The sequence below is a fragment of the Topomyia yanbarensis genome, chromosome 2 (assembly GCF_030247195.1).
Source record: "Topomyia yanbarensis strain Yona2022 chromosome 2, ASM3024719v1, whole genome shotgun sequence".
Classification (NCBI taxonomy): domain Eukaryota; kingdom Metazoa; phylum Arthropoda; class Insecta; order Diptera; family Culicidae; genus Topomyia; species Topomyia yanbarensis.
This window is the reverse complement of record NC_080671.1, coordinates 336,581,380-336,607,793: the sequence shown is the minus strand read 5'-3', so window position 1 is coordinate 336,607,793 and position 26,414 is coordinate 336,581,380. Positions and strand designations below refer to the sequence as shown.

The window sequence follows — 26,414 nt, the reverse complement described above, 5'->3', positions numbered from 1 at the left end:
TAGTCGAGAAAACATTGCCGTAAAAATGAATAGTTGATCGGAAATTAGCCCCAATACGACTAATCTGACTAGTATCTATGAACACGGCTCAATACGTATTGAAAATTCGCCGCGTCTGTTTTTATGAACCTAATTTAAAGCTCCGTTATTGCTAACAAGCCCGTGCATCAGATTAACAATCCTTTATATTTCCCTTCAGTGTTCGGTATTATCGCTCGTATACTTGTATTCCACAAACAATCCGATATGGAAAATAAGAAATACTTTCCTTGATTTATAACATCTCGCGCTATTTTTGCCAGTATAATATGCTGTCACTTGGTAGTTTTCAAGCCAATAAATATATCGTAGAGAAGAAGTAGCGAGTTCTGTCCAAATACTGTTGCAATAAATAGTGATCCGGCCCATTACGCAGATAAGATTAGCTTTTCCAGGCAATACTCCCACGATCGGCTGTGTGGAGTTCAAATTGTTTTTGTTTAGGGAACATAGTATACTCTCGGTAGCCGGCTGCCCAGAGTTTAAAAATAACCAAAAACTAAACAAGATCATCTCTTTTTCGAGTGATCGTGCACTCGAAGACTAACTAAACAACTACCTAATAAAATATGCTTTACAGGTCGCATCGTTTGCTTGGAGCGAATCCTAGACCTGATACCCTTCCAAACCACCAACTCCGCGACACCTATGGAAGAGTCTGATGAATCGTCGTCCTTCCGTTAAGTAGGTGGAGCATCAACACTTCCTGTCTACCTTATCCTTTATCCTTCCCCGTGAACGATGGAGATGGGGGCGGCCGGCAATGATGGCTATCATGCTGTTGAGGTTTTAATATGGGTCGGATTGGTATGAATACCTACTTACCACTTCCTAAGCAACTCTTATTAGATAATCAGCAGTCAAACATGATGAAGTCAGTGTGCAATCCGCCAAAATCATCGTCACAACGCAACGCAACGCAACGCAACGCAACGCAAGTAGACGAGAAATGATGAAAAACTACGTATTTGGTTTGCTTCTAGCAGATCAGGGTCGATTTTTATGACAGTTTGAAGATTTTCTCAATTTTGGCCAATAAAAATGGATTTTTATATGAGAAAATCGGAGTTTTTCCCTTCAAAACGATATACCTCAGGATGCGCTCATATTATATTGGTACGATAAGCGTTTTTTATGTAAAAATGTCTGAGGAACGCGATGGCATTAAAATTTTCAAAATTAAAATATACGTATTGAGAGAAAAATTAACTTTTAATATTTAACTGAAAAAATTGCATAGTTGGCAACACTATCGGCAAAAAATAATATTTTTTATAGACTCCTTGAACAATTTTCTTCAAAATCCATCATGTGGTTTGATTCTAGAGTAAATAGAACCGGAGATATGATCAAAAGAAAATCAAGGGTTTTGGCAATTTTCCAAAAGGGGGGGTGCTCCCATGACCCGATGGGTGGTTCAATTGACACAAAAAATTGGGTTTTTATATATTGGCCCTAGATGAACAATTCCTCCAAATTTTGTCCAAATCCGTGAAGGTCGATTTCAAGTTTGCATCTTTTTTTGATCACTTCGCGTGGAATGACCCATTTTTGACTGCAAACAGTATGAATTATAAAAATATGTCAAAAGTTGTTGTTAGGAAAACTTTTTTATTGAATGCTTCTCCATGATGCAGATACATGATGCAGACTTTAAAATGACAAATATTAGATTGTTGACATTTTATAAAAGGTATAATTATACAAATTAATTGTTTTGTTGGAGCAAAATTTCAAATATCTTGTCGACTGTTGAATTTTGGAAGATTTTTGTTAAATGCCTTTTCATTTGAAGTGATACTTAGAATTACCTGTCCCCACAATAACGAAAAATCTTCGATTATTTCTAAAACTACTACACACTACTCAAACGCGCGCGACATGTATACTGCCCATAAAAGCATAAGAGTCCCATGTAGAAAAACAGAAAACCGAGCTAAACGCTGTTCAAGATTTACATTTTCATTGTGTATTATGGATGAGACAATCATGTTTTGGTAATTTTTCGATATTTTCTAAACAAACCTGGTAATCGTAATTGTGCATCGTGATTCAGTGGCGATACAGAATACAAACCAACAGATAACTCATTTTCGACAAAAATCCATATGGGACTTTTATGCTTTTATGGGCATTATATCTTCCTCAATTGCAAATAGCCAGCTAGTGTAGAGTCCGTTCCAAAGTTACATATCCAGCCCGCTGTGGTCTTGGTAAGGCTCATGGTCTATGCGTCTGTAGGGGAATTATGGTTAAAACCGACACCTTAAGCTTAACACTTTTTCTAAGTTGCCACAAAACCAATAAAATTATAATTTTTATGCAGAATTCTTCTTCAGAAAATTCTTAACAAGACTTAATTTTTTCAGCGCTTCAAAAAATTAATTTCATTAAAAAATATTGGTTGTAAAACTTGGAAAACAAAGTGACTTTTTGTAAGCACTGCGGGTAAAACCGGCACCACATAGGGGTAAGATCGACACCCCCTTTAATTTATTTTCTCTCCACTTTATTAAAATTTTTATCTTTATTAAAAATGAGATATATGCGTGATTAATAAAGTGTGAGTATGTATGATGCAAATATGTGCTTTTTATTGCTTCATCATGTAGTGAGGGGAAGAAAGTTCGAAAGCGTAGTACTATAAATAAGAGTATTTTATTCTATAGCATTATTTATTGATATGAGTATTTCCAAATAATCCTTGCGCACATCATTGCAACCTCCAGTGTCATTTTTTTTCATAAGAGAAGATTTTCAAGCGTTCTACGTTCTGCTAATCGGATTCATTCACTTATAAGTCACACACCCACACTTCTTAGTAAAACTATCTTTTTCAGATTTGATTTTTCGGACTCTGACTAAAATATTACGTGATTAATAAATTTGCATTAAATGATGTAATTTTTTATCAAACTTTGCATGGACATATCTACTCGACTACTAATTACTATTAAAGGACTAATATACCATCTTAATCCTTGTGAAGCAGTGAAATGATTTTACATAAACTGGAACATTGGAATAGTTATTACTGGAATTCGCATGAAATTGAACGCAATAACTAATGTTGGGGAGACTTGACCAAGATTTTATGGGGAGACTTGACCAAGTGGCGATCGGCTGAAGAAAGATACAAAATTCCTAATATTTATTATGCTTTGGTATCTACTGTTAATGTTAATCAGGCCATAAAAAATCCCACCCCAAACATAAGTCTTTATATTTTAAAATTTGTAGCAATAGTTGGACTGATTTCGTGACGTGTGAACATGCAATGCAAGCAGTACAGTTAATCCTTAAAAAGAAATGCATTTAAAAAATCAAAATTTATCAAATGCAACTCTTTTATATTTTTTACTGCTACCTAAGGATCTCGACAATAGGGAAAAAATAATTACGGTATGTTTTATGTCATTATTTTTTGTTATTATTTTTCAAAATTCTCTTGGTCAAGTCTCCCCACGCCTTGGTCAAGTCTCCCCTCAATGGGGAGACTTGACCAGAAAAAACGATCACAAAAAAACTTTTGTAACTTTTCAAAAATTAAATTAAAAATTCTACAAAAAATCATGAAGACGCGCACTAACTTTGCGCTTTATATCTGAATGATTTTTGGGGGATTGAAGGCTTTTTTAGAGATTTATGCAGTTTTAGCTGAAAACCTGGTCAAGTCTCCCCATGTTCCCCTACAAGAAATAAACACAATAAAAGTATTTCTGTGTATTTCTGCTAATACTATAGTGTTCTAATAGGCTAATTGAAGTGTCACAAAGATCCCCAGTATTTTGAAATGAATCGCAACTATACACAACCATCTTAACAGGGTGTCGGTTTTACCCTAACCATAGGGTGTCGGTTTTACCCCAACAACGCACATTTTTTTATAAAAGCAATTAAAAATATTGAATTTTTCAAACTCGTCTTCAATGCACCTAGTTGATCATAGGACAGGCCGATAATAATAGGTACTGAAAAATGGGGTGATTTGAAAAGCTTTCGTTCGGTTAAAACCTTAAAATCTACCAACGAAATTTTACATCCAGACGAGTATGAACGCTGCTGTTGAATGTTTTGTTAATTTTTATGACATTCGGCGCACTAACGTAAATCCAATTTTTCTTCAAATGCTCTAAATAAACGTACTAATAATATTGTATCATTATGAAATGAATAAAAATTTGATTTCTAGGAAAAGTTGTGGGGTGTCGGTTTTACCCACAGTGTCGGTTTTTCCCACAATTCCCCTACCATTCTCCGTCTTTGGATACGGGTCTTTAGCGGTCTACCTTAGAGGGTAAGGGTTTCAGCGTGGCAAAAAAGTTTTTTCGCGAATTTTTTTTTACAATTTCGCGTTAAGTGAATTGACCAAAACTTTTGGGCATCGTAATGTATCATTTCAATAACATTCTATAATTTTTCCATGCAAAAATATCGACAATCAACTTGGTGACGAAGCTTTTTGTAGAACGTCTCTAAAAACACGATTTGCGGTGTTACCTGTCATTCAAAAACTACTTAACCGATTTATCTATAATTTTTCATACACATTCTATGTAAAAAATACCTAACCCCTACGCTGAGTTTTTGAGATAATTTTTCAATTAAGGGGTTGTACCATGTACTTGTCAGAATTTATAGTCAGTCCGATTCTTGCTGCCTGCCTTTTAAAAAGCAAAAATCCGCTGCTTTGTGATCAACTCCGATGATGCCAACGTCTGCCGCGAAGTCAAGCAATATGTGAAACCACGTGGTGATGGTACCGTTCCTTTGCAAATCAGATCTTCGTATCGCAGCTTCGAGCTTTAGGTTTCACAATAATTTATAGGGTGCATCGCCTTGCTTCGCCATTTGTGACGAAAGCTTCCAAATTTACACCTAGAACAAGAATTTAGGGTGACACACGTACATTTTCAAACTTTGTAAAAATGTGGAGATGTCCAATGTTCAAGCATTATCTACCGCAGTTCGAGTTGTTTTACTGAATCGCACGCCGCATTGAGATTGCTTCGTACAGCCGAAAGAGCTAATAACACAAATAATTTGTGTACAAAAATCACTAGAGTGTGGCGTAATATCCTTAGTGATTTGTCTATCCGTGTAGTTTATTTATCCTAATTCCCCCTAATTATGCGTATCGAAAAATACTATTAAATTTTAAGTATATTTTATATGCATGAAAAGGAAAAGAACCATGATTATTTAAGAGTCATTCCACCGCAGCTTTGCAACCCATTTTTTATTCTATTTTTTGAATGCAAGCAAACAACAAAAAAAAGTTCCACACTCACACGAAACTTCCAACTTCTATCACTTACAAACAAATTTCATATTTTCTTATCCTTCCCTCCTCTAGCACGTGTAAAATGATTTCTTTTATTTTTTTTTCAATATACATACATATTAAGGGGTTACATATGATGAGCTCGGACAAAAAATCTAAAAAAATATTCTTCTATCTTAAAGTTTAGGTTCTTGAGGATGTAATCCCAAATTTTTATAGAGATAGGAGCAGCAGACGCAAAGTTGCAGCGTTTTTCATTTTGCTCCCTTACGGAGATGTCGCAAATACTTGTAACTTTAAACGCGATTATCTCCAAATCATTTTTTTCCAAAAACGTATTTGCGGTGACTACGATTGCTGAAAAAGTTTTCAACCGATTTCAAAGCTTTTTTTAATTGTTCGTAATTAAACTGCCGTGTCCTTGAACGATTCCATGTTTCCGTTAAAAATTTTGTATCGATGTTATGAATTTTGTAATAATTTTTTTTCAGATAAAGTAGTATTTTTTCGGAAAAATCGTCGCCGTTTCAAAAAAAAAAGGAAAACATTTTTTAAATAATCGCTCAAAGAAACCAAAAGTACCTATACTAAAGAATTTGGTTTAGTTTTACGCTTTCAGTTGAGCTGTTGGACTGGAATCGTAGTCACGACAAACCTTTTTGAAAAAAAACGCGTTTTGCGGAAATTGCTATAACTTCGAAAAAATATTAAATTATTATTATTTTTACATATTATCTAGTGGATTTTGCAAACTGGACGTTGTACTACGTTAGACGTATAAAAAGTATTTCATAAAAATATGGCTACATGCGATTACAAAAATTCAAATTTTTTTCCCACATCTCAACATATATAACCCCGCAAGTCACAGTATAACTTGCTCACTCTACTCCACAATTTGCGATACCCCTTTCCTTATAATAGCGTGACAAAATTTATGAAGGACTAAAAATATTAGTGAAGCAGCAGCTTGGTTTTATTAGCAAGTTAAATAGTTATGGTTCGTCTGTATACATGCTCTGAAAACACAGAACAAACTCTTTCCTTGTTTACGCAAATAAAAACAATATTCTACGAAAAATAAGCAGTTTTTTAAATTATGTTATGAGCGCATAAATTAATCTGCCAGATTTAGGAATACTTTCGACCATGTTTACCGTTATACGACAGAGAGAGAGAATCGTTCTCAAAATACATGAAAAGCTACGCAGTTGGAACCAGCTACCGCGCGCTTCCATTACATACAAAACAAGGGAGCCGTCTGGTCGCATTATGTTTACTCATGTTTATATACAGCCACTTGTCGTTTATTTACAGAAAAGAGAACCACCGAAATGCAGACGGTCACCGCAACAGCAGGAGTCGCAAGCCGGTCAAGAGTTTCGATGACAGTGGAAGTGATGATTACGACGACTACGATGTTGAAGCACCGCCAGAAGGAACAACCAAAGGGCATGGCGGTAGCGACGGAAACGATACTAGCGAGTTCGAAACGGTGGTACATGAGAAAAGTAGCACCCGGTCGAAAAAGCCACCGGCAGGATCATCCGGTCGGAAGGCGTTAAGAACAGAATTCTCATCTGGTTCTTCCGAATGAAGATTTAGATGTGACGGTATGACGTGGTTGGAGTCTTATCCACGAACCGCTGCTGTTAGTTGTTTCCTTTCCTTTGTAGGTTTTTATTGGATTTGTATGTTTGTCTTGGAAAAGAATCATCGTGCCGACCGAGAGGAACACTCCACTGTGGTGAAAACGATAACAACGGTGCTTGGTGAAACTTGTGTCTTCTACAATTTGTGACGATGGCGACAAATCGAGCAACCGGCTTAGCGTGTATTATTCTTAAAGCGACGTCTTTTTCCAGCTGTAAAACGAAAGCAACTTCTACTGAGGAGGCACGTATTCATGTAATTGAGAAATATTTCATGTGCTTTAACAGAGTTGTGAACGTTTCACGGTTTTTGTGGTCTTTTTGGGTTGGATGAAGCACAGCTAATAAATGTTGAAGTTTGGTCAAATAAAATAATGAGTATAAACGAAAACCCTTTGGTCTATTTCGGGGATTCAATTAAGAATGTTTTTTCTATCTCGACTATTCTACATATGAATCCAGAACAAAGAAAAAAAGCTTTACTGCTATTTACCTCATTGGTCTTGCTAAAAACCAATAAACATCAATAATATTTCTGTAATATTTGTTAGGTAGGATTATGATCAAATAATAAATCTCCATTCAAATTAAACCATCTTTCAGACCAGGCCCTTCTTTTAAATCAAAATAACCATAGCGGATGCGAAAAAAATAAACTAAAAAGCACCGTAGCTGATAATGACACTTCCGCTTTTTAAGCGAAAAATTTACCCTTATCTGCCCGTGACACCTGTACAAGAGAATAATATCCTCGTGTCGGAAATTGCTGGCGAAAATATTTCGTAAAGCGACCACCTGATCGGAATGTAAAGGTGGAAACCTAGCTTCCATCCAATGATGCTGCTGCTGCTGTTGCTGTCAGTTCTTTTCGAGACGAGCTGACAGATTATGATTGCGGTCGTTCACGCATTTTTGTTTCTATTCCCAAAGTTGGGCAGCGTTGTTGTTAACGCAGATACATTTCTGTCTTTGGCAGCTAATTAATAAATTCCTCCCCCCTCCTCTTTGAACTCGGGGTAAAAATTTCGGTTCAATATCATATCCAGACTAATTTTGTCAATTATTAAACCGGAAAGTACATCCATGTTAGTGTATTCAGCTATACTCTATGTCGGTTGGAAATAATGCAGAAAATGTTTCCATGTAAATTAGTGTCAATTCCAGTTCGCTAAACAGCAGTTATTAAAATTGATTACAGTTATTTATCAAATACTGTAGAGCCTTGATATGCATAAAAGTCCCATTTGCTATAGGTGTGCTATGAAAATAAGACCGTTATTCGTATCACGGCAATGTCGAAAGGTTCTGCAATCAGCATGATGCCAACTGACACTATTTGTTTGTTGCTTATTATTCGGTCTGTTTATGTGATGTGGCTCAATTAAAGCTTCTATATTCATTAGGATAGGATCAACTTTCTGCTCCAAGCAAGCATGTAGCCAGCAAAATGACCCGAATGTCCCACCACCTTCCTTTCCCTTTGTTTTTGCCTTTCTCATATAGAAAGGTTATGCAATCACTCTAAAAACCGTCAACCTAATCCCGGCCCGAGTGTCATATGCCATTCGACTCAGTTCGTCGAAATCGGAAAATGTCTGTGTGTGTATGTGTATGTCACCTCTGTTTCTCGGAGATGGCTGGACCGATTTGCACAAACTTAGTATTAAATGAAAGGCACAACCTTCCCATCGGTATTGAATTTTTTATTGATTGGACTTCCGGTTCTGGAGTTGAATAAGTATAAGGACTTCCGGTTCTTGGGTTGAAGAGTGCGACCACACAGCAAATTCCCTTATAAACTGAAATGAAAAATTCTCAAAGGGAAAATTTCAAAATCGGATTTGCACTTTTTAAGCCAAATGACTAAAATGCATGAAACGTGGAGTTTTGCTGAAATCGGGAAAAATAATTAACTTTTTTGGACTTTGGCACATTTTTGCCTTTCTCATATAGAAAGGTTATGCAATCACTCTAAAAACCGTCAACCTAATCCCGGCGGAATTTTTTTTTTGACCTATATATGCTTAGGAAGGAATATGCAATAAGGGGTTGCTACTTTAAAATTAAAACTAATTTAAAATTTCTTAACAAGTTGAAAATTTTCGGCAGTATCAGGACCCCCCGGATCTTCCTCTTTGTTCCACCGCTGGTTGGTATCTCAAGATCTTGGCTGTCGATCCATTGTATTTATCAGCAAATCGTACTGAATATGTAATATACATTTCCATCATTGTATTGATCATAACCAACCATGGAATCGTAGTTTGGACAAACAAGAATGGCACAATTGCACCACTAGGTGGATTAAAACAGGTTTTTTTGAGATCAGTCTTCTGCCGTTCATCCCCACGCTAGTCTTGTTTGATAAACAAATGGTATAACATGCAGAGTGGCCAGACCTACCGATTTATCGGTAGCCTTACCGATTTTGGGCTTCCCTACCGATTCACAGGCGACCAAGGGAAAACTACCGATATTTTCTTATTCGAACCGAAAACTACCGATTTTTATTGATTTTGGGCTGAGCCTACATCAACATTCATTTTAATGTAGAATACATTTAAGGTTTCAATATAGGGGTCCCGTTTCAAAATATCGGCTGCGGCGCCGCGTCAGATTTTGAACGTTAATAACTTTTATCATACTTAACAGAATGATTTGATTTTTAGACCAATTTGTTGCAAATATGTTCCTCTATGCTGTATTAAAATTTGAAGTATGTATAACATGTACTAATAACAAAAAAAATGTGTTTTGAAAAATCTTTCGAAAACGACTCGGAAAAGTGAAAATTTTCAGCCCATCCCGCACAGAGCCGTCGTTATGGTAGACCAACCGAACAATAAAATAATGAAAAGTTTATATATAGGTCCATTACATGTTTGTTCGTATGGTTATTCGCATTGGGTTGCTTGACGAGAGCACTTGGTGGGGGAAAGACGGCATATTCCTTTGGTTAGGCCATTAGAAGCCGGACGGAAAGGAAAGGCTCATGCACGGCACGAGAACGAGCGAGAAAGCGATAGTAGTGCATATTAGCGCGATTATATAAATATCTGTCGGTCGGTTTTTCTCATCATTCGTATTCGTTCAAGCACTAGCAAGCAGCCAGTCCACCGAAGAAAAGCAGTCGGCGATGACGACGGCGGAAAAAGTGCCCCAGCTACTGGTGACTCATCGCAACCCGATCAGGAACTGTCGCCCTGCAAGAATTTCGCCCCAACTAAAGGGCAACAGAGTAGGCTATCGTTCCAGCGTCTGGGTCGTGAGATTGTGCAGGACTGCAAAGTCGAGCTACGCTTACAAAGCTCAGTCGTAATGATGCCCCGAGAAGCCAACGATGCCTACTTGGTCGGTTTGTTCGAGAATGCAAAATAGTGCTTTCTAGCTCACCGTGTCCGCGGGGAGTGCGTCTGAATTATGCTCCCGCAATAAAACAATAAACGGTTCTTTACAGGACCAATTAATTGTGTTCTAATAAGAGTTAAACTGAAATTTACATTTTATGGTGTATAACAAATAATTTTCAGAAAGCAATATAAGAAATACGATGTGTGGAAAGAAAGAAAGAGAATTTAAATTATCTTCTCTCGCTCGTTTTCGTGCACTGCTTTTCCATTCCTTTCTGCTGCTACTACCATCATAACTAAAACGAATGTGCGTGTTCCCCCACCATCTCATGACCAGTGTTGCCACAATTGCATGTCGCTATTACAATTTGAATTATTTTATTGATCCTCTCTAGTATTGATAAAATATAGAACGTGCAAAGTACACTAGTCGCATGCTTTTATTCGAACTTTTTGGCAGCCTCCGTTGATTAACTGCATAAATCGATTTGTTTGTGCAGCTCCTTGCTAGTAGCAAACTAAATAGCCTTTATCAGCGCTAACAAATAACACGAAAGAATTTAAATTTGTGAAAATCTTTTCCTTCCTTCTTTTCAAATCTGCAACATTCTTTGAAAATATTGTTTGAATGTTGTTATTGAAAAACTGAACATGCAAGTTTGCTAGCATTGGCCACTAGATTGAAGGCGATGGAAAGACAGAATATTCGTTTTGGTTATGCTAGTATTGGTAGCCGAACGGAAAGGAAAGGCGCAGGAATGGCACGAAAACGAGCGAGAGAGCGATAGTAGTGCTTTCTCGTATATGAATATTGGTCGTTCGGTTTTTCTCATCATTCGTATTCGTTCAAGCACTAGCAAGCAGCCAGTCCACCGAAGGAAAGCAGTTGGCAATAGCGACGGACGGAAAAAGTGCCCCAGCTACTGGTGACTCATCGGAACTGTCGCCCTGCAAGAATTTCGCCCCAACTAAAGGGCAACAGAGTAGGCTATCGTTCCAGCGTCTGGGTCGTGAGATTGTGCAGGACTGCAAAGTCGAGCTACGCTTACAAAGCTCAGTCGTAATGATGGCCCGAGAAGCCAACGATGCCTACTTGGTCGGTTTGTTCGAGAATGCAAAATAGTGCTTTCTAGCTCACCGTGTCCGCGGGGAGTGCGTCTGAATTATGCTCCCGCAATAAAACAATAAACGGTTCTTTACAGGACCAATTAATTGTGTTCTAATAAGAGTTAAACTGAAATTTACATTTTATGGTGTATAACAAATAATTTTCAGAAAGCAATATAAGAAATACGATGTGTGGAAAGAAAGAAAGAGAATTTAAATTATCTTCTCTCGCTCGTTTTCGTGCACTGCTTTTCCATTCCTTTCTGCTGCTACTACCATCATAACTAAAACGAATGTGCGTGTTCCCCCACCATCTCATGGCCAGTGTTGCCACAATTCCATGTCGCTATAACAATTTGAATTATTTTATTGATCCTCTCTAGTATTGATAAAATATAGAACATGCAAAGTACACTAGTCGCATGCTTTTATTCGAACTTTTTGGCAGCCTCCGTTGATTAACTGCATAAATCGATTTGTTTGTGCAGCTCCTTGCTAGTAGCAAACTAAATAGCCTTTATCAGCGCTAACAAATAAAACAAAAGAATTTAAATTTGTGAAAATCTTCTTCTTCCTTCTTTTCAAATCTGCAACATTCTTTGAAAATATTGTTGGAATGTTGTTATTGAAAAACTGAACATGCAAGTTTGCTAGCACTGGCCACTAGATTGAAGGCGATGGAAAGACAGAATATTCGTTTTGGTTATGCTAGTATTGGTAGCCGAACGGAAAGGAAAGGCACAGGAATGGCACGAAAACGAGCGGGAGAGCGATAGTAGTGCTTTCTTGTGTTTTCATATATGAATATTGGTCGGTCGGTTTTTCTCATCATTCGTATTCGTTCAAGCACTAGCAAGCAGCCAGTCCACCGGAGGAAAGCAGTTGGCGATGATGACGGTCCGCAAAAGTGCCCCAGCTACTGGTGGCCCATCGCAACTAACTACCGATCAGGAACTGTCGCCATGCTAGTATTTCGCCCCAACTAAAGGGCAACAGAGCAACTAATCCGCTGGCTAACATTCCAGCGTCTGGTTCGTAAGGTTGTGTATTACTTCAAAGTCGAGCTACGCTTACAAAACTCAGCCGTAATGAAGCCACTGATGCCTACTTGGTCGGTTTGTGGGAGTGGGCGTAAATTACAATAAAAGCAACGGTTCTTTTCAGGACCAATCAATTGTGTTCTAGTGAGAGTTAAACTGAAACTTTTATTTTAAGGTGTGTAGCAAATTTTCAACAAGCAACATAATACGTTGGGTGGAAAGAAGTAGCTTGCACACGGAACAAAAATTTAAATTATCCTCTCGCTCGTTTCGTGCACTGCTTTTCCATTCCTTTCTACTGTTATTATCAGTATTACCAAAACGAATGTGTTGTTGCATGTGTTTAAGAGAAACGTTAAAGTCGCATGCTTCTATTCAAGCTTTTTGGCAGCCCCCGTGAACTAACTGCATTAAATGATTTTTTGTGCAGCTCCGTGCTAGTAGCAAACAAAATGGCCCTACCAGTGTCTGATTCGTGAGATTGTGCAGGATTTCAAAGTCGAGCTAAGCTTATAAAGTTCAGCCGTAATGGTACCCGAAGAAGCCAGTCTTGTCGTTTTGTTCGAGGCTACAAAACAGTTCGCCAGGCACGTAACTATCATGCCAAAAATATCCAACGATCCAGCGCATCACCATCAACACCAACGCCGATACCAAACGTTCTTTTCAGAACCACCATTATTACCATAGAGAATTATTTGAAAATTTCCCATTCAAACGTGATTCTGTTGAATATTATTAGATTTAAATTAACGTCTCGAATTGAAATCACGACGCTCCGGTTATGTGACAGACATTACCCACCCATCTTTTTTTATTGTGACCACGACACCCCATTTCAATATTTCTGAATGAACAGAAGGTCGAGTTTGGAAAGTTTGTAACTTTCATTGTACTTAACCAAATTACACAATGTTCGCACTAATGATTCAGAAATATGATCAGGAATCTTCTGTTAGATTTGTAAGTATGTATAATTTACATGAATAAAGAAAAATTGATTTTCAGGAATCAATTATTATCTGTTCTTCCATTGGCCAGTACTACGCGACTTCCTCATGCTAACAATTAATTTCATCGTTAGCCATCTCCCTCACCAAGGCCAACAACGCCAACAAAACCGGTCCTTTTCAGGACCACCATCATTTTTGTAAAGAATAATTTGAAATATTCCTCGCCCAAATCACCTTTTGTCCGAAAATTCCAATGAGTATCAACATATTTGAAGAACGTGTTCCTTATGTATTCTACATCTCTCCGGTTATGTCGCAGACATTACCCACCCATCTTTTTGAGTTGGATTTGGTCTGAAATCAGTTTTTTTTCAGTATTTCACAATTCTATGTCACCACTACGATTTTGGGACAAAAACACGGCCTAGCAATGACGGAGCAGAGTGTGTACCATAGCCGCGATCGGTCGACTGTTTTTGAGCTCCTCGCTAGTCGCTCCAAAATCGTAGTTTTTCGGTACGGATTATCAAACAAAAGTGTTTTTAAATACGAAGAACGACTCGGTGAACAGTTTTCGTAAATCGGAAGTGGAATTCAGTGATTTTTTGGAGTTTTTTATCCCGGCGTAAAGTGATTCAAATCCACACAGCATTAGTGTCAAAAGTGCTCCCCCGCAATACGGGCCGTCTATTCCCGATGCGGGGAAGAAAAAAGTGTTTTAACAACGTAAATAATAATAGTGGAGATCAAAAACTCGCAAAAAGTGTTTTTTCCCAGTGATAAATCTTTCCCAAAAAGTGAAAATTTTTCGGCGTCACTTGTTGAAAAAAGTGGCGATTCCATATTATCACCGCGTCACCCGTAGCTATCGCCCGATAGGTGTCGCACCAATTTCTTAGTTCCACATTCGGAAACCTGCCGGTCAGTTTTCCTTTTTCTTCCGACATTTTCCAAACCTTTTACGGGTCAGGACCACGTGCGTGGCCAGTGGAGTCTTCTGTATCTGCTGCATGCATACTGTTGTTGATAAATTGCGCTGTACTTGCAAACGTGAGCAAGAGAAAGGATTGCTCGGGCTGTTTGATGCGTGAGAAAGAAGCTGGAGATTTTGAGGATATCTGGAGAAGGTTTGGAATGGGACGAAAAATGGATAAGCAAGTATCAGTCACTCGCGTAAGTAGGAAATGAGGAAGGAAATAGAAAAACTGGTATATTTTTCTACAGACATTCTAATTTATATATACAAAAATCAAATAAATACACTAAATACGCGTCGATTTCTTACCTCATGTAAGGAATCGAAAGTCTTATTGTAATGTTATAATCCATTTGATACAAACATTACAGTAAGGCGGGGCTGGTTGATGGAACGATGACCTCGGAACATGTCTGGCGCTGTACACGAAATGGGTCATCGGAAAGTCAATTGAGCTAACACCTACCTAAATCCTTGAACCAAGTTATTTGGATGGATATGTTAAAATTCATGCAAACATCTTTTTTCTGTAAATCACTACCAGTTAGTGGGAGTTAGGATGGTTAACACACACACACACACACACACAAAAACACGGCCTAGCAATGACAATAAATTTTTAGGGAGTTTACCGATATTGAAGAATTCTATCTGAGCACCCTGATACTGAGAAATGCTCGACATTACGTTTTTGATAAGGCACCATAATGACGAGTTTCTTTGGACACCTTTACAGTAGGTATGTAATAGCAAATTTACAATTGGAGTCTTTTGAAAAATGGCTTTGTAAACACGGTGCTACAAAATAAAACAAAATGAATGTACTTTTAAAGTGGTCTGTTAAAGGTTGTAGATCTGATCAAATACAACACAAAACCACGTTTGAGCAATTTAATATACCCTCAAAATCAACATTTTTCAGGATTTTCAGCACGAAAAAGTTTTCTGCGTGGTCATTTTTTTACCTGATTTTAAATTGTCTATGTGTTTTAGAAAGAAGAACAAGTGACCTTTCCAACGGTGTGCTTTGTTATGTTCTTTTATTAAAAATACTATGCGGTTTTGGGGCAACATTAAACATTTTCATTAAAAATATGAAAATTGCTCAGCATTTTTATTAAGAAGCGTCTTTATTCAAATAGAATTAACCCAGAGTTCATGAGAGCAAGTTTCTAATTGGGAAATAAATCAACAACTCTGCCATTTTTCAAACAATGTTGATAATGAATAGGTTGGTAAATACAAAATTGAATGTTCTCTCTAAATTTTTATTAAAACGCAGGCGCTTCTTTAGAAGAATGTTATTTCAAATTTTGTACGCTTTTTTCATGAAAAAATACCTAATCCCTACGTTCATTTTTTGAGATAATTTATCAATTAAGGGTACTTTTTACTTATTAGAGATTATTACTATCTTTCGTGATAAATTCCGCCATTTAATGAGTAAACAACCCCCTTATTCGAAAGATTATCTCAAAAACTCAACGTAGGGGTTAGGTAATTTTTACATAGAATATGCATGCAAAATTTCAAATAAATCGGTTAAGTAATTTTTGAATGGCAGCTAACTCCACAAATCGTATTTTTTCTAGGTTGCCGAGTCGCTTGTAGATATTTTTGCATGAAAAAGTTAAAGAATGTTATTGAAATGACACATTATAATTCACAAAAATTTTAATTAATTCGCTTCACCCAAATTTGTAAAAAAATTCAAAAAAAGTGTTTTTTCGCCAAATTATGGTAATTTTCATATTGTCGCCAAAACCGCCAAGTATTTTTGACCAAAGAATATAACACAGCATACCGTTGGAAGACAATTTCTTCTTCTTTTCAGAACTTTCAAATGATTTTAAATCGGTTGAAAAATGACCGCGTAGAATTTTTTTAGTGCTGAAAGTCCCGAAAAATAGTTTTGTTTTTTTCATAAATCAAGATTGTTTTGTGTTGCATTTGATGAGATTTACGACCTATACTATTGATAGTTTGAAACCTCAGCTACATTTTGGTACCAAAAAAAATCAGAGTGGTGCACTCCATGGCAGTGCTAGGCGACGAGTTGCAAAACTCTATGATTTCCATCCTTTTATAATGTAGGGGTAATTCGGACCTACCTTCGGGGCAACTCAGACCATAATTTTTTTTACAATGGAATTATTTTTACCTATGAAATATCTATTGGAGAAACTCCTTAAGAAGCAAAAGTAAATCGCATTATAAAAAATTAATCTGATTAGTCACAGCTGTTGATTGGCGAATCATGTATTTTCTTTGCTGTGATGTGTGCAATGATGTAGCCGCAAGCCGCTGAACGGTGGTTGATGGAATAGGAGGTGCGAATGGCCCCGTACGCTCATTTCGAACAAAAGTGGTGAGCGTCTTGAAAATGTATGTGTTTTTACCGAAACAAGATATGGATTCCATTAATTAGGAGCCTCAAACTTTCCAAAACACTTACCTGTTATTTTTTCACCTATATTTGTTGGTTTAATCACCGTTTTACCATTATAATGATTTTTGTTTTTAGGGCGGAAAAAAATGAAACACGTTGTCTCCTTTATAAAAACCTGTTTTAATCCACCTAGCGGTGCATTTGTGCCTTTCTCATTTATCAAACCTATGATTTAATAGCTGCTTACGTTCAATATTACATTAGCATAGCATGGCAAAAACGACCGCACACATCATGGATGGCTGATACAGTGAAATTTTGACGTAGGACTACGTCTTTGTTTTCGATATGGGGGTGCACTTTGCAAATTCTGCAAAAATGGTATGTAACGAAAAGTGGTCAAATTTCAAACGCATACAATTCAGCCATCTCACGATAACTTTTCAATTTTTTTGCGCATATCGCCCCGAAATACTTCTAAGAATATATTCCAATAGATAAAACCAAAGATTTTTGATATCATGGCATTAAAAATTTAAATAATGTACAACCTAATCAAAATATCGCGCATTTGTACACAGAAGATAGCGCTTCTCAAGTCCGGCACGACTGATTTGTGTACCTAGCGCGTTACACTTCTATGAATGACGTCATCATCGACTATTTAAAGAACGGATTTGGCCGGACAAGCTCAGTTGTCTGTTTTGCTAGTGGTTGCATGCGTAACCTGCATGATAGCAATCTGTTCTTTTGTTGCGCAAAGATGAAAACTTTCTTAGAAACAAATTTACGCGGATAGATGGAAAACACAACGAAAGTGTATTATTTACGTTCGATCAATTCATTGATTCATTTCTACTTCACGTGATTCATTTCCACTCAGCTTATCCTATTTTGATTCTACTAATAGGTACATACTATAAAGCCTATTTATGAATGAATATCCAGTTAGCAGTTTATAAGGAAATTTGCTATGTGACCGTACTCTTTAACCCGTAACTCCGGAACTGGAAGTCGTATCAACAAAACATTCCCACTGTGACGTCAAAAATTTGTTTCAAAATCGTTCAACACGGGTCCAACGACGGACGTTTGTTGAACAGTTATTTGGACGTTGTCCAAATTGGTCCAACGAACGTCCTTCATTGGACGATTTTGAAACCAACCGTTCTTAGAGGGTTCAGTAGCAGCTTATGGGAGCATTATACCGTTCATTTGAAGCTAAGTTTGTGCCAATCGGTTCAACTATCTCTGAGAAAATTGAGTGATGACACACGCACATATATACTCACAGGCATTTTGCAATCTCGACTGAATCGAATGGTACAAGAGCCTCGGTTTAAAGGTCTAAATTCCGACCGATTGCATAACCTTTCTATATGAGAGAGGCAAAAAGGTGCGAAATCAGCAGTCCTAAAAGTTTATTTTTCTCAAAAAATAAAATTCGGGATAACATAAAATATCGACATTTCATGCATTTTAAAAACATTTGGCATCAAAAATGCGAATTCGATTTCTGAAATTTCATAGGGTACCCCCTTTGAAATAAAAATTTTAGTTCCGGCTTATATGGGAATTTCTTATCTGGCCGGACGATTCATTCTATATTTCCGGAACCATATAACTGATCCGTACAAGAATAATATACCTTTCGTTTGAGACTAAGTTTGTGAAAATCGGCCCAAGCATCTCCGAGAAGTTTTTTTTTTATTTAGAAAGATGGCCATTTTTCCGGGCACTTCCAGAACCGTCCATGGTGGTCAATGTGACCAACAAGACTTCGATGGGCCGTCAGTAACATAGAACTTCAAATGCAAGATTTTTGGCTCCTATTTTAGTAAAAAAAATCCTTTTTGTATTCATCGCGATATCGGTTTGAATAGGAGTTTTCTCTGCGACCACACGGATCGAGATAAAATTTAATAATAGTTTTTGGGGGTGCAACATCGTTCATTTGAGACTAAATTTGATCAAATCGGTCCAGTCATCACTAAGAAATCGATTTAACTGTTATTCTGAATATGGATACATGAGCCGGGGCTTCCGGAACCATCGATGGTGGCCAATGTGGCCAAAGAGACTTTGAATGATTGTTAGTGACCTAGAACTACTAGTCCAAGAAGTTTTGGACACATTTTGGAAAATTTTTCACCTTTTTACATTCATCGCCTTATACGTTGAAGTCGGGATTTGTTGCGTCTACGTACTCATCATTCTGTTTTTCCGGAATCAAAAGTCGGATCAATTACAAATTCAATAGCAGCCAATTGGAACGCAGTACCTTTCATTTGAGACCAAGTTTGTTAAAATCGGTAAAGAATTCGCTGAGAAATAGGTATGATATTAACTTAAGGACTTAGCAAGTTCCCCGGGGTCCTCACGAACCGTTTTAGGTGGCCAATGTGGTCACGGTGTCTTCGATGGGTCATTAATGCCCTAGACACGCAAATTCAAGTAATTTTACACACATTTTAATATGTATTATATAATTTGGACATCATATGGTGGTACCTGTTTATATGGGAATTTTAAGTTTGTGTTAATCAGTCCAGCCATCTCTGAGAAAAATTGGTGAGATTATTTGACACATACACACATACATACATACATACATACACAGTAGATCGGGACGACGCGGAGAGCTAAATGGCTCACAAAAACGAACATCGGAATCAGGAGAAATCTACCGCTCGGTTGCAGGAGAATAGACTAGATCCATTGTTGGGGACTAGACTGAGTAGTTCGCGAACAAACGAGGGCGGGAGCTGAATGGCTTATAGGGAAAGTAGAGCGAAATGGAACGAGAGGAAGCCAAAGGGCTCAAGAAATTGTGGTGCTAAACAAAAGAAGAATCGGTATCGGGAGAGCCTCCTTCGGCGGGGAACTCTCCGTCGGCGTAAGCTAGATCCACCGTCGGGGACTAGACTGAGTAGACCGCGACGAACTACAACCAGTCGCAGGTCGTCGGGGCATCAGCGAATCGGACGCCCTGCTCCACCGGAATCGCCGCACTGACCTCGACATCTGGTTGGTTGGCTCGGTTTCGGGAGAACTTCTCTCGACGGGGAATTCTCCGTCGGAGTAGGCTAGGTCCATCGTCGGGGACTAGACCGAGTAATTCCTGAACAAGTCTGGTGCTCAACGAGTAAACGGCGCTGAATGGTGCGAGAAGGGAGTTGCGGTGCTAACTGGCACAAGGGACCCGAAGGGCTCGGTGAATTAGACAGTCTGAAGTTTGCCGCCCAGACTGTATTCGTAGGGGAGGAGCACTAAGTCTCGACTCACACCCAGCTTTCCGACTGCCATGCAGAACTTGCCAGTCTGTGTGGACGGTAGAGAATTGGTGGTGTGTAGAGGAGTGGGGCTGTAACCCTGCGGAAAAAACGAACTAGTAAGTAGTTGAATTAGAGTGTGTGCTATGCACATAAAAACCCCTCCCCGAAGTAATGCCGTATGGTAGTGCCAGGGAGGAATTAGGTTCTGGGCAAGAGCAGTCGTTTTTTGGCGGGTCGGGTGATGGCAGCCCAAGCCCGTTCCCTGAGACATTGGGGTTTTGTACATTTTCCCTCAGGTCTAGGGTTTTCCTGAAAAGTTTTTTACTGCTCTAAAAAAACACACATACACATACAGACTTTTTCCGATCTCGAAGAACTGAGTCGAATGGTACAAGAGATGCGGCCCTGCGGGCCTTGGTTAAAAAGTCGAAATTCCAACCGATTGCATAACCTTTCTAGGAGAAAGGCAAAAACCATACAGAATTAGATTCATCTATCAAAATTAGAATTGTTTTAGAATAGGGGACCATCCATAAATGACGTAGCATTGCATGGAGGAAGGAGAAGTTTTGTATTTTGTGATGATGTATGACGACAGGGGTAGGGGGTCATGTCATGCTACGTAGCTTTTTTAAGGGGAATAGGGGTTGACCTGATTTCACGACAATCTTACCCGTTTCATCTAACTAACATTGTGTTTTATTTTTTATTTTTTAATCCTGGACAGGGGGGGGGGGGGTTACCGTCAAGCTATGTAATTACCAGGGGGTATTTGGAGGTTTGTGACGAAATGCTACGATGGGGTAGGGGGGTGTTAAAAATCACTCAAAAATGCTACGTCATTTATGAATGGTCCCTAGCGAATATTTTCTGAGAAATCTGGGGGGTCCGAATTACTTCCTCGATCTTAATAGCCATGGGTTCCCCTGTAATTATTAATCATTGATATTATTCAACAGCAATACATCATTCGTATGTCTACCGTAAAACGGGGTGACTTTGGTCACTCGAACTTCACAGATTACTTATTTAGCTAGAATAGTGTACCTAACCATTAAAATTGAAAATGAGTTTTACTCTAAACTTCAATTCGTGAATTCCTGGAAGTGAAGATCTTACCCAAAAGTTAAGTTCTGCCGCCGGATGCCACGCGGTCTCCAGTAAGGGTTTGTCTGGAGCAAGATACTAGTGAAAGCAACCTTCTAGTGAACACCAGCCCCCTTCACAATTATCAGATGTCCAATAAACGACATATCATTATGCAATATTTATTGTATGGCAGGCTTGTTATTTGGGTTAGGTATCTTTTACATCGAATGCGTATGCAAAGTTTGAAAGAAATCGGTTAAGTAGTTTTTGAATAGCAGGTAACACCGCAAATCATGTTTTTTCAAAGACGTTCTCCAAAAAAGCTTCGTCACCGAATCTCTTGACGATATTTTCGCATAGAAAAATTACAGAATGTTATTGAAATGATACAATTTAATGTACGAAAATTTTGATTAATTCGCTTCACGCAAAGTTCCAAAAAATTTCGCAAAAGAGTGTTAATTTTTCACTCTGAAACCCTTACATCCCCCCCCCCCCCTTAAAGTAGTTGTTATCACTGTATGACAGAAGGATATGGCAATTGAAAATATCCTACTACATATTTGAAAATCGGGATGGAAAGAGCTGTATATGAAACTTGATTTTATCCAAATTTTCCTTTCGTGGCGTGTTATTCACTTTCAAAACAGGTGGAAATTTGATTCTAGTATTGCTGATTTTTACATGTACAAATCAATTCAGAATAAACGAGCGACTGTATATTGTACAGACCGGGCTTCGGCTGTGTTGTCCTGTCAGTTTTCACTATGCTTTTTTCCCACTAAGCGGAATATCGTGTTTATACAGTATCCCGCCGATGAGTGCATTTATCATCAACTTGTTGAGCGTTATGACTACAGGTCAGCCAGCACAACCTCTGCCCGGTTCTGCCTGGAAAATTTATGGCAATGTGTTAATTGATCCGTGCGAAATGGACCGGCATATTAATGCACAAGTGGACATACATTAGTGAAAAGTTTATTATTCAGACCGTTAAAAGTTGACGATGGCTGGCTCTATCAGCGTATTTTGGTACGGTGGCTGATTGGCAGTGCTTTCTTCCCAAAAATAACTTTAATTGGCACTTTTATGTTGGCAAGTTCCGAACCAGCTAATATTGCCTTCTGGCACAATCCATGATATTATGTCTGAGTTTGATTCGGTTTGAAAGTTTAATACAGGTCATCGCATCGCAATACGCTGCTATGTATTGCGCACTTTCCACCACCCTGGACTCTGCATTTTCAATGTGCAAGTGATGAAACTGCTACTGAAAACTGAGAGCTGTCAAAACACATGTATTTCAAGTGATAGAGATGGTACTTTTATAGACAGACCAGTCGAACTAATCAGTCTATGAAAAGAATTTAATAGAAGAATAGTAAGTGCGCAGTGTGGTTAGAATCCAGTTTTCAGTGCCATAAGTAATATTTTGAATCAACATTTCAGTCTTTATGGTGTTCACAGACGAAGCAACACGCCATGATTAATAATTACTGTAGCTGGAGCGTGTGTGACCAGCTAGAAAAAAAATCCATAGTGATTATTTAAGGTGACGTGTATCTTTTTCAACTTTACCCAGTTCTAAGCATATGCGGATCCGTTTGCTAGAAAGGCTACATTGAATTTGATTTATTTTGATTTTTTATTCATGGAGACTGTAAGAAAGCGAAATGATTTACTTTATTATTTTGCATGCGAATTATACCAAATTTAATGGCAATCGATGAAAGAACATTCATTTTAGTCTTTATAAAAATGTTCTAGAGACTGTCGATGAAAATAAAGATAATGTCATGTCTCTGTTTGTCTTACACCGATGAAGATATTTTTTCACGGATGCTCTCAGTTCAGCATATCGTTCCCGTGTAGTCGCAGTGATCATTCGGCTCCCCTTCCTCCTGGGTTAATTCGTCTGTCACTCTTTAACACTCTACGTTGATCTAGTCATTCCACCGATTTCATTATGTACTACGCACGACTGCTATGCTGACAGCCTCTGTAAATTATGAAAACAGGTTGAATAGTAATTGTATCAGAGAGCTGTATTGTGTATTATTCTCTCAGCCATTTCAAAAACCAATTCTGTAGCCCATAATACCGACAACCACGCTTTCCATTCTCTGTTAACCGAGAAAAATCCTTCTTTATGGAGGCAATTATTAGACGAAAATATAGCGCGCATACATCTTGCAGTCAGCCTTGAACATACTGAGTGAGGGAGAATATTCATGACGTACATGCCCAGACAATCACAAGGATTTTTATCACCACCGCTTGTCGCTACCTTCTCCGCCATTGAAGGAGCATTAGCAAAGACACAGTAAGGATGGTCGGATGCGGCGAAGAGACGATGCGATGGATTGGAACAAACGAATCCAGTACATGCGCTGAAGTCAATTGATACATTTTTTGGCTACTGTCTGATAATGCTGATTCGTGGGAAAGACACATACGGTGGGGAATGGGATTTAGATATCGTTGTTCTTTTCGAGGTGGAGGAGAAAACAATGTATTCCAATCGATAGCACATGCCATCAAACAAATCCCAAATCTCATCAAAGATGTAATAAAGAGCTTTCGGAGTTTGATTATTTTTATGGGCGTAATATTTATAACCAGCTTCCTGTTTTATGGCTCGAATGGCAGGCAGTTGTATCAACGATTCCTGAGTTGATAAATTGGAAGCCACATGTTTTCGATTTGTCTCGATAAACGATTGTGGGTGGCACTTTTAATGAAATATGTGGTTTCATCACAGTTAATAGGAGAATATAGAAAAAGTTTCACTGTTGGTTTGAAGAAATTTCTGTTGTGGCTTAATCCAGAATAGGTTGTGAGGTAGTCAAAAAAAATCTGTGGTCGAAAATCGGTCTTCGAGAGATTTTTTAAAATATAACAATTCGCAGAGAAGGACAGTGATCATTATGTTCATGTTGAACTACATGTAATCTCTCAGCATGTTGTTTCAATTATCATTTAGCAATCTCAATTTCGGCGAATGACGGAATCCAACAAGTTTTTGCGTACATATCAAATCTGTGAACTATCTCGATTAGATATAAAAATTATGAAAACTTTTGTCAACAATGCCGATCATTGTCTTTGAACGATTGTCCTCTATAATCTGATTTTTGTACTCAGTCTTGATGGAAAAAGGTCTAGTCTGCTAAAGATAAATAAAGCACCCAACATCAGCAGCCGGTTTATTCAATTTGATCCCAGCATAAAATGGTATCTTTACACTGAGCCTAAAATAGAATCTAAATAGATAATAATCCTCCACGTGACGCAGTTTGTCATAGCAGAATAATCGTTTGTCATGTCTCCTGTATGCCGAAGAAGGCGTGTTTAGTAGTTTTTCTTTGCAATTTGTTTTTTAGGCTAATTCGGCTGACACCATAACGAAGCAGTGTATTTTATTACAAAATGAATGGAAATCATTTCAAATTTAATGCATCTAATTGTGATATTTTGAGGCACATTATATATACATTGTTTATCATTCGTTCGGTGACTCTCGGACCGATCAGTCGATCATCCCAGTCCATGCAGTGTGACGCTAAAAGAATAGTGCCAATCTGGTTTCAAGGTTGTCTTGTGAATTCTCGCTCCGTTTCTTTGAGGTATTGGGTTTCGTTAACAGTTATTCGACCATCAGAGCAGTAGCTGTGTTTAGTGTCTGATGGACTGCTACGATACCGTTATACAAGATAATTATGATACATTTCCCATTCTTGTCTCACCTACCATCGTGCACTGGTCAATAGGCCTTTTTTGTTAGGGGAAACTTTGCCACTGTGACCACTATTCAGGTTATATTTTGTGGCTGCCCTTGTTAGCTCTACATGTTAAAAATTGTCCGAATCCACCGTAATTGGAAGCGGCTTATCGTCTCAACCGGCTGCATTTTTAAAATAGCTGAAGATCCGTTTGGGATAGGCCTGTGATTATACGTCTTTTCGTTTGAAATCCATTCGTTTTTTGGCGCTCGTTGTGCATGGATGTATGAATTTCTTGGCTTGTCGAGCGCCCACTGCGTTATGCAAATCTCTTGCCCAAATTGAATGTTTTAGTTTGATGACACAAGCACATACGCCTAGAAATGGTTCGACGAAATAAGGACTATGATTGGAAACTCGGAACATGGAACCGCAGGTCACTCTGCTTTCCAGCTTTCAAAAGGATAATCTACGACGAACTCCAACCATGCAACTTTGAAGTCGTAGCACTGCTTGACAGGACAAAAGGTATAGAAAAGCGGGCATCGGGCGGCTACTTTCTCAAGAGCTGTGGCACCACCAATGAGCTGGGAACCGGCTTTGTAGTGCTGGGTAGGATACGTCAACGCGTGATTAGGACTTCGATCAACGCAAGAATGTGTAAGTTGAGGATCAAAGGCCGTTTCTTCAACTACAGCATCATCAACGTATACTGCGCACACGATGGGAGACCCGACGACGAGAAGGAAGCGTTCTATGCGAAGCTGGAGGAGGTGTACGATGGCTGTTCGCAACGGGACGTGAAAATCGTTATCGGTGATATGAACGCTCAGGTAGGACGGGAGGTAATATTTAGACCGGTAATCAGTCCAAACAGCTTGCACACCGTATCAAATGACAACGGTCGACGAAGCGTGAACTTCGCAGCCTCCCGTGGCATTGTAGTACCTTCTTCCCTCGCAAAGATATTCACAAAGCCACCTGGAAATCACCTGACCAACGCACCGAAAACTAAATCGATCACGTTCTAATCGACGGGCGATTCTTCTCTGATATCACCAACGTTCGTACTTATCGCAGTGCGAATATAGATTCGAACCATTACCTAGTTGCAGTATACATGCGCTCAAAACTCTCGACGGTGTACAACACTCGTCGTAGTCGGACGCCAAGGCCCAACATCGCGCAACTGTGGGACACCGGGGTTGCCCAAGACAACGCACAGCGGCTGGAAGCAGCACTAACCACGGAAGAATAGCTGGGCGCAGCTCCTCTTGAAGATGGCTGGAGGGAGATTCGTTCCGCCATAGGAAGTACTGCTATAGCGGCACTAGGTACAGCGATTCCGATTCGAGGAAGCGACTGGTTCGATGACGAATGTAAGCAGTTAATAGAGGAGAAGAATTCAGCACGGGCGAGGATGCTGCATCACGGAACGAGACAGAATGTGGAGCGATACAAACAAGCACGGAACAGGCAAACCTCGGTCCTCCGGAGAAAGAAGCGCCAACAAGAGGAACGAGATCGCGAAGCGATGG

At 38.7% G+C, this 26,414-nt stretch overlaps 1 protein-coding gene across 1 annotated transcript in view; it reads left to right on the top strand.

The window, feature by feature from the left end:
- The window catches only part of LOC131680614 (uncharacterized), a 51,155-nt gene extending 25,021 nt beyond the window's left edge, over positions 1-26,134 (top strand). Inside the window, exons 7-9 of the mRNA XM_058961329.1 lie at positions 6,641-6,883; positions 25,574-25,900; positions 25,957-26,134. Of these exons, the coding sequence (XP_058817312.1) occupies positions 6,641-6,883; positions 25,574-25,900; positions 25,957-26,134 (748 nt within the window). The remainder of the gene's footprint in view (positions 1-6,640; positions 6,884-25,573; positions 25,901-25,956) is intronic.
- The last annotated feature ends 280 nt before the right edge of the window (positions 26,135-26,414 follow it).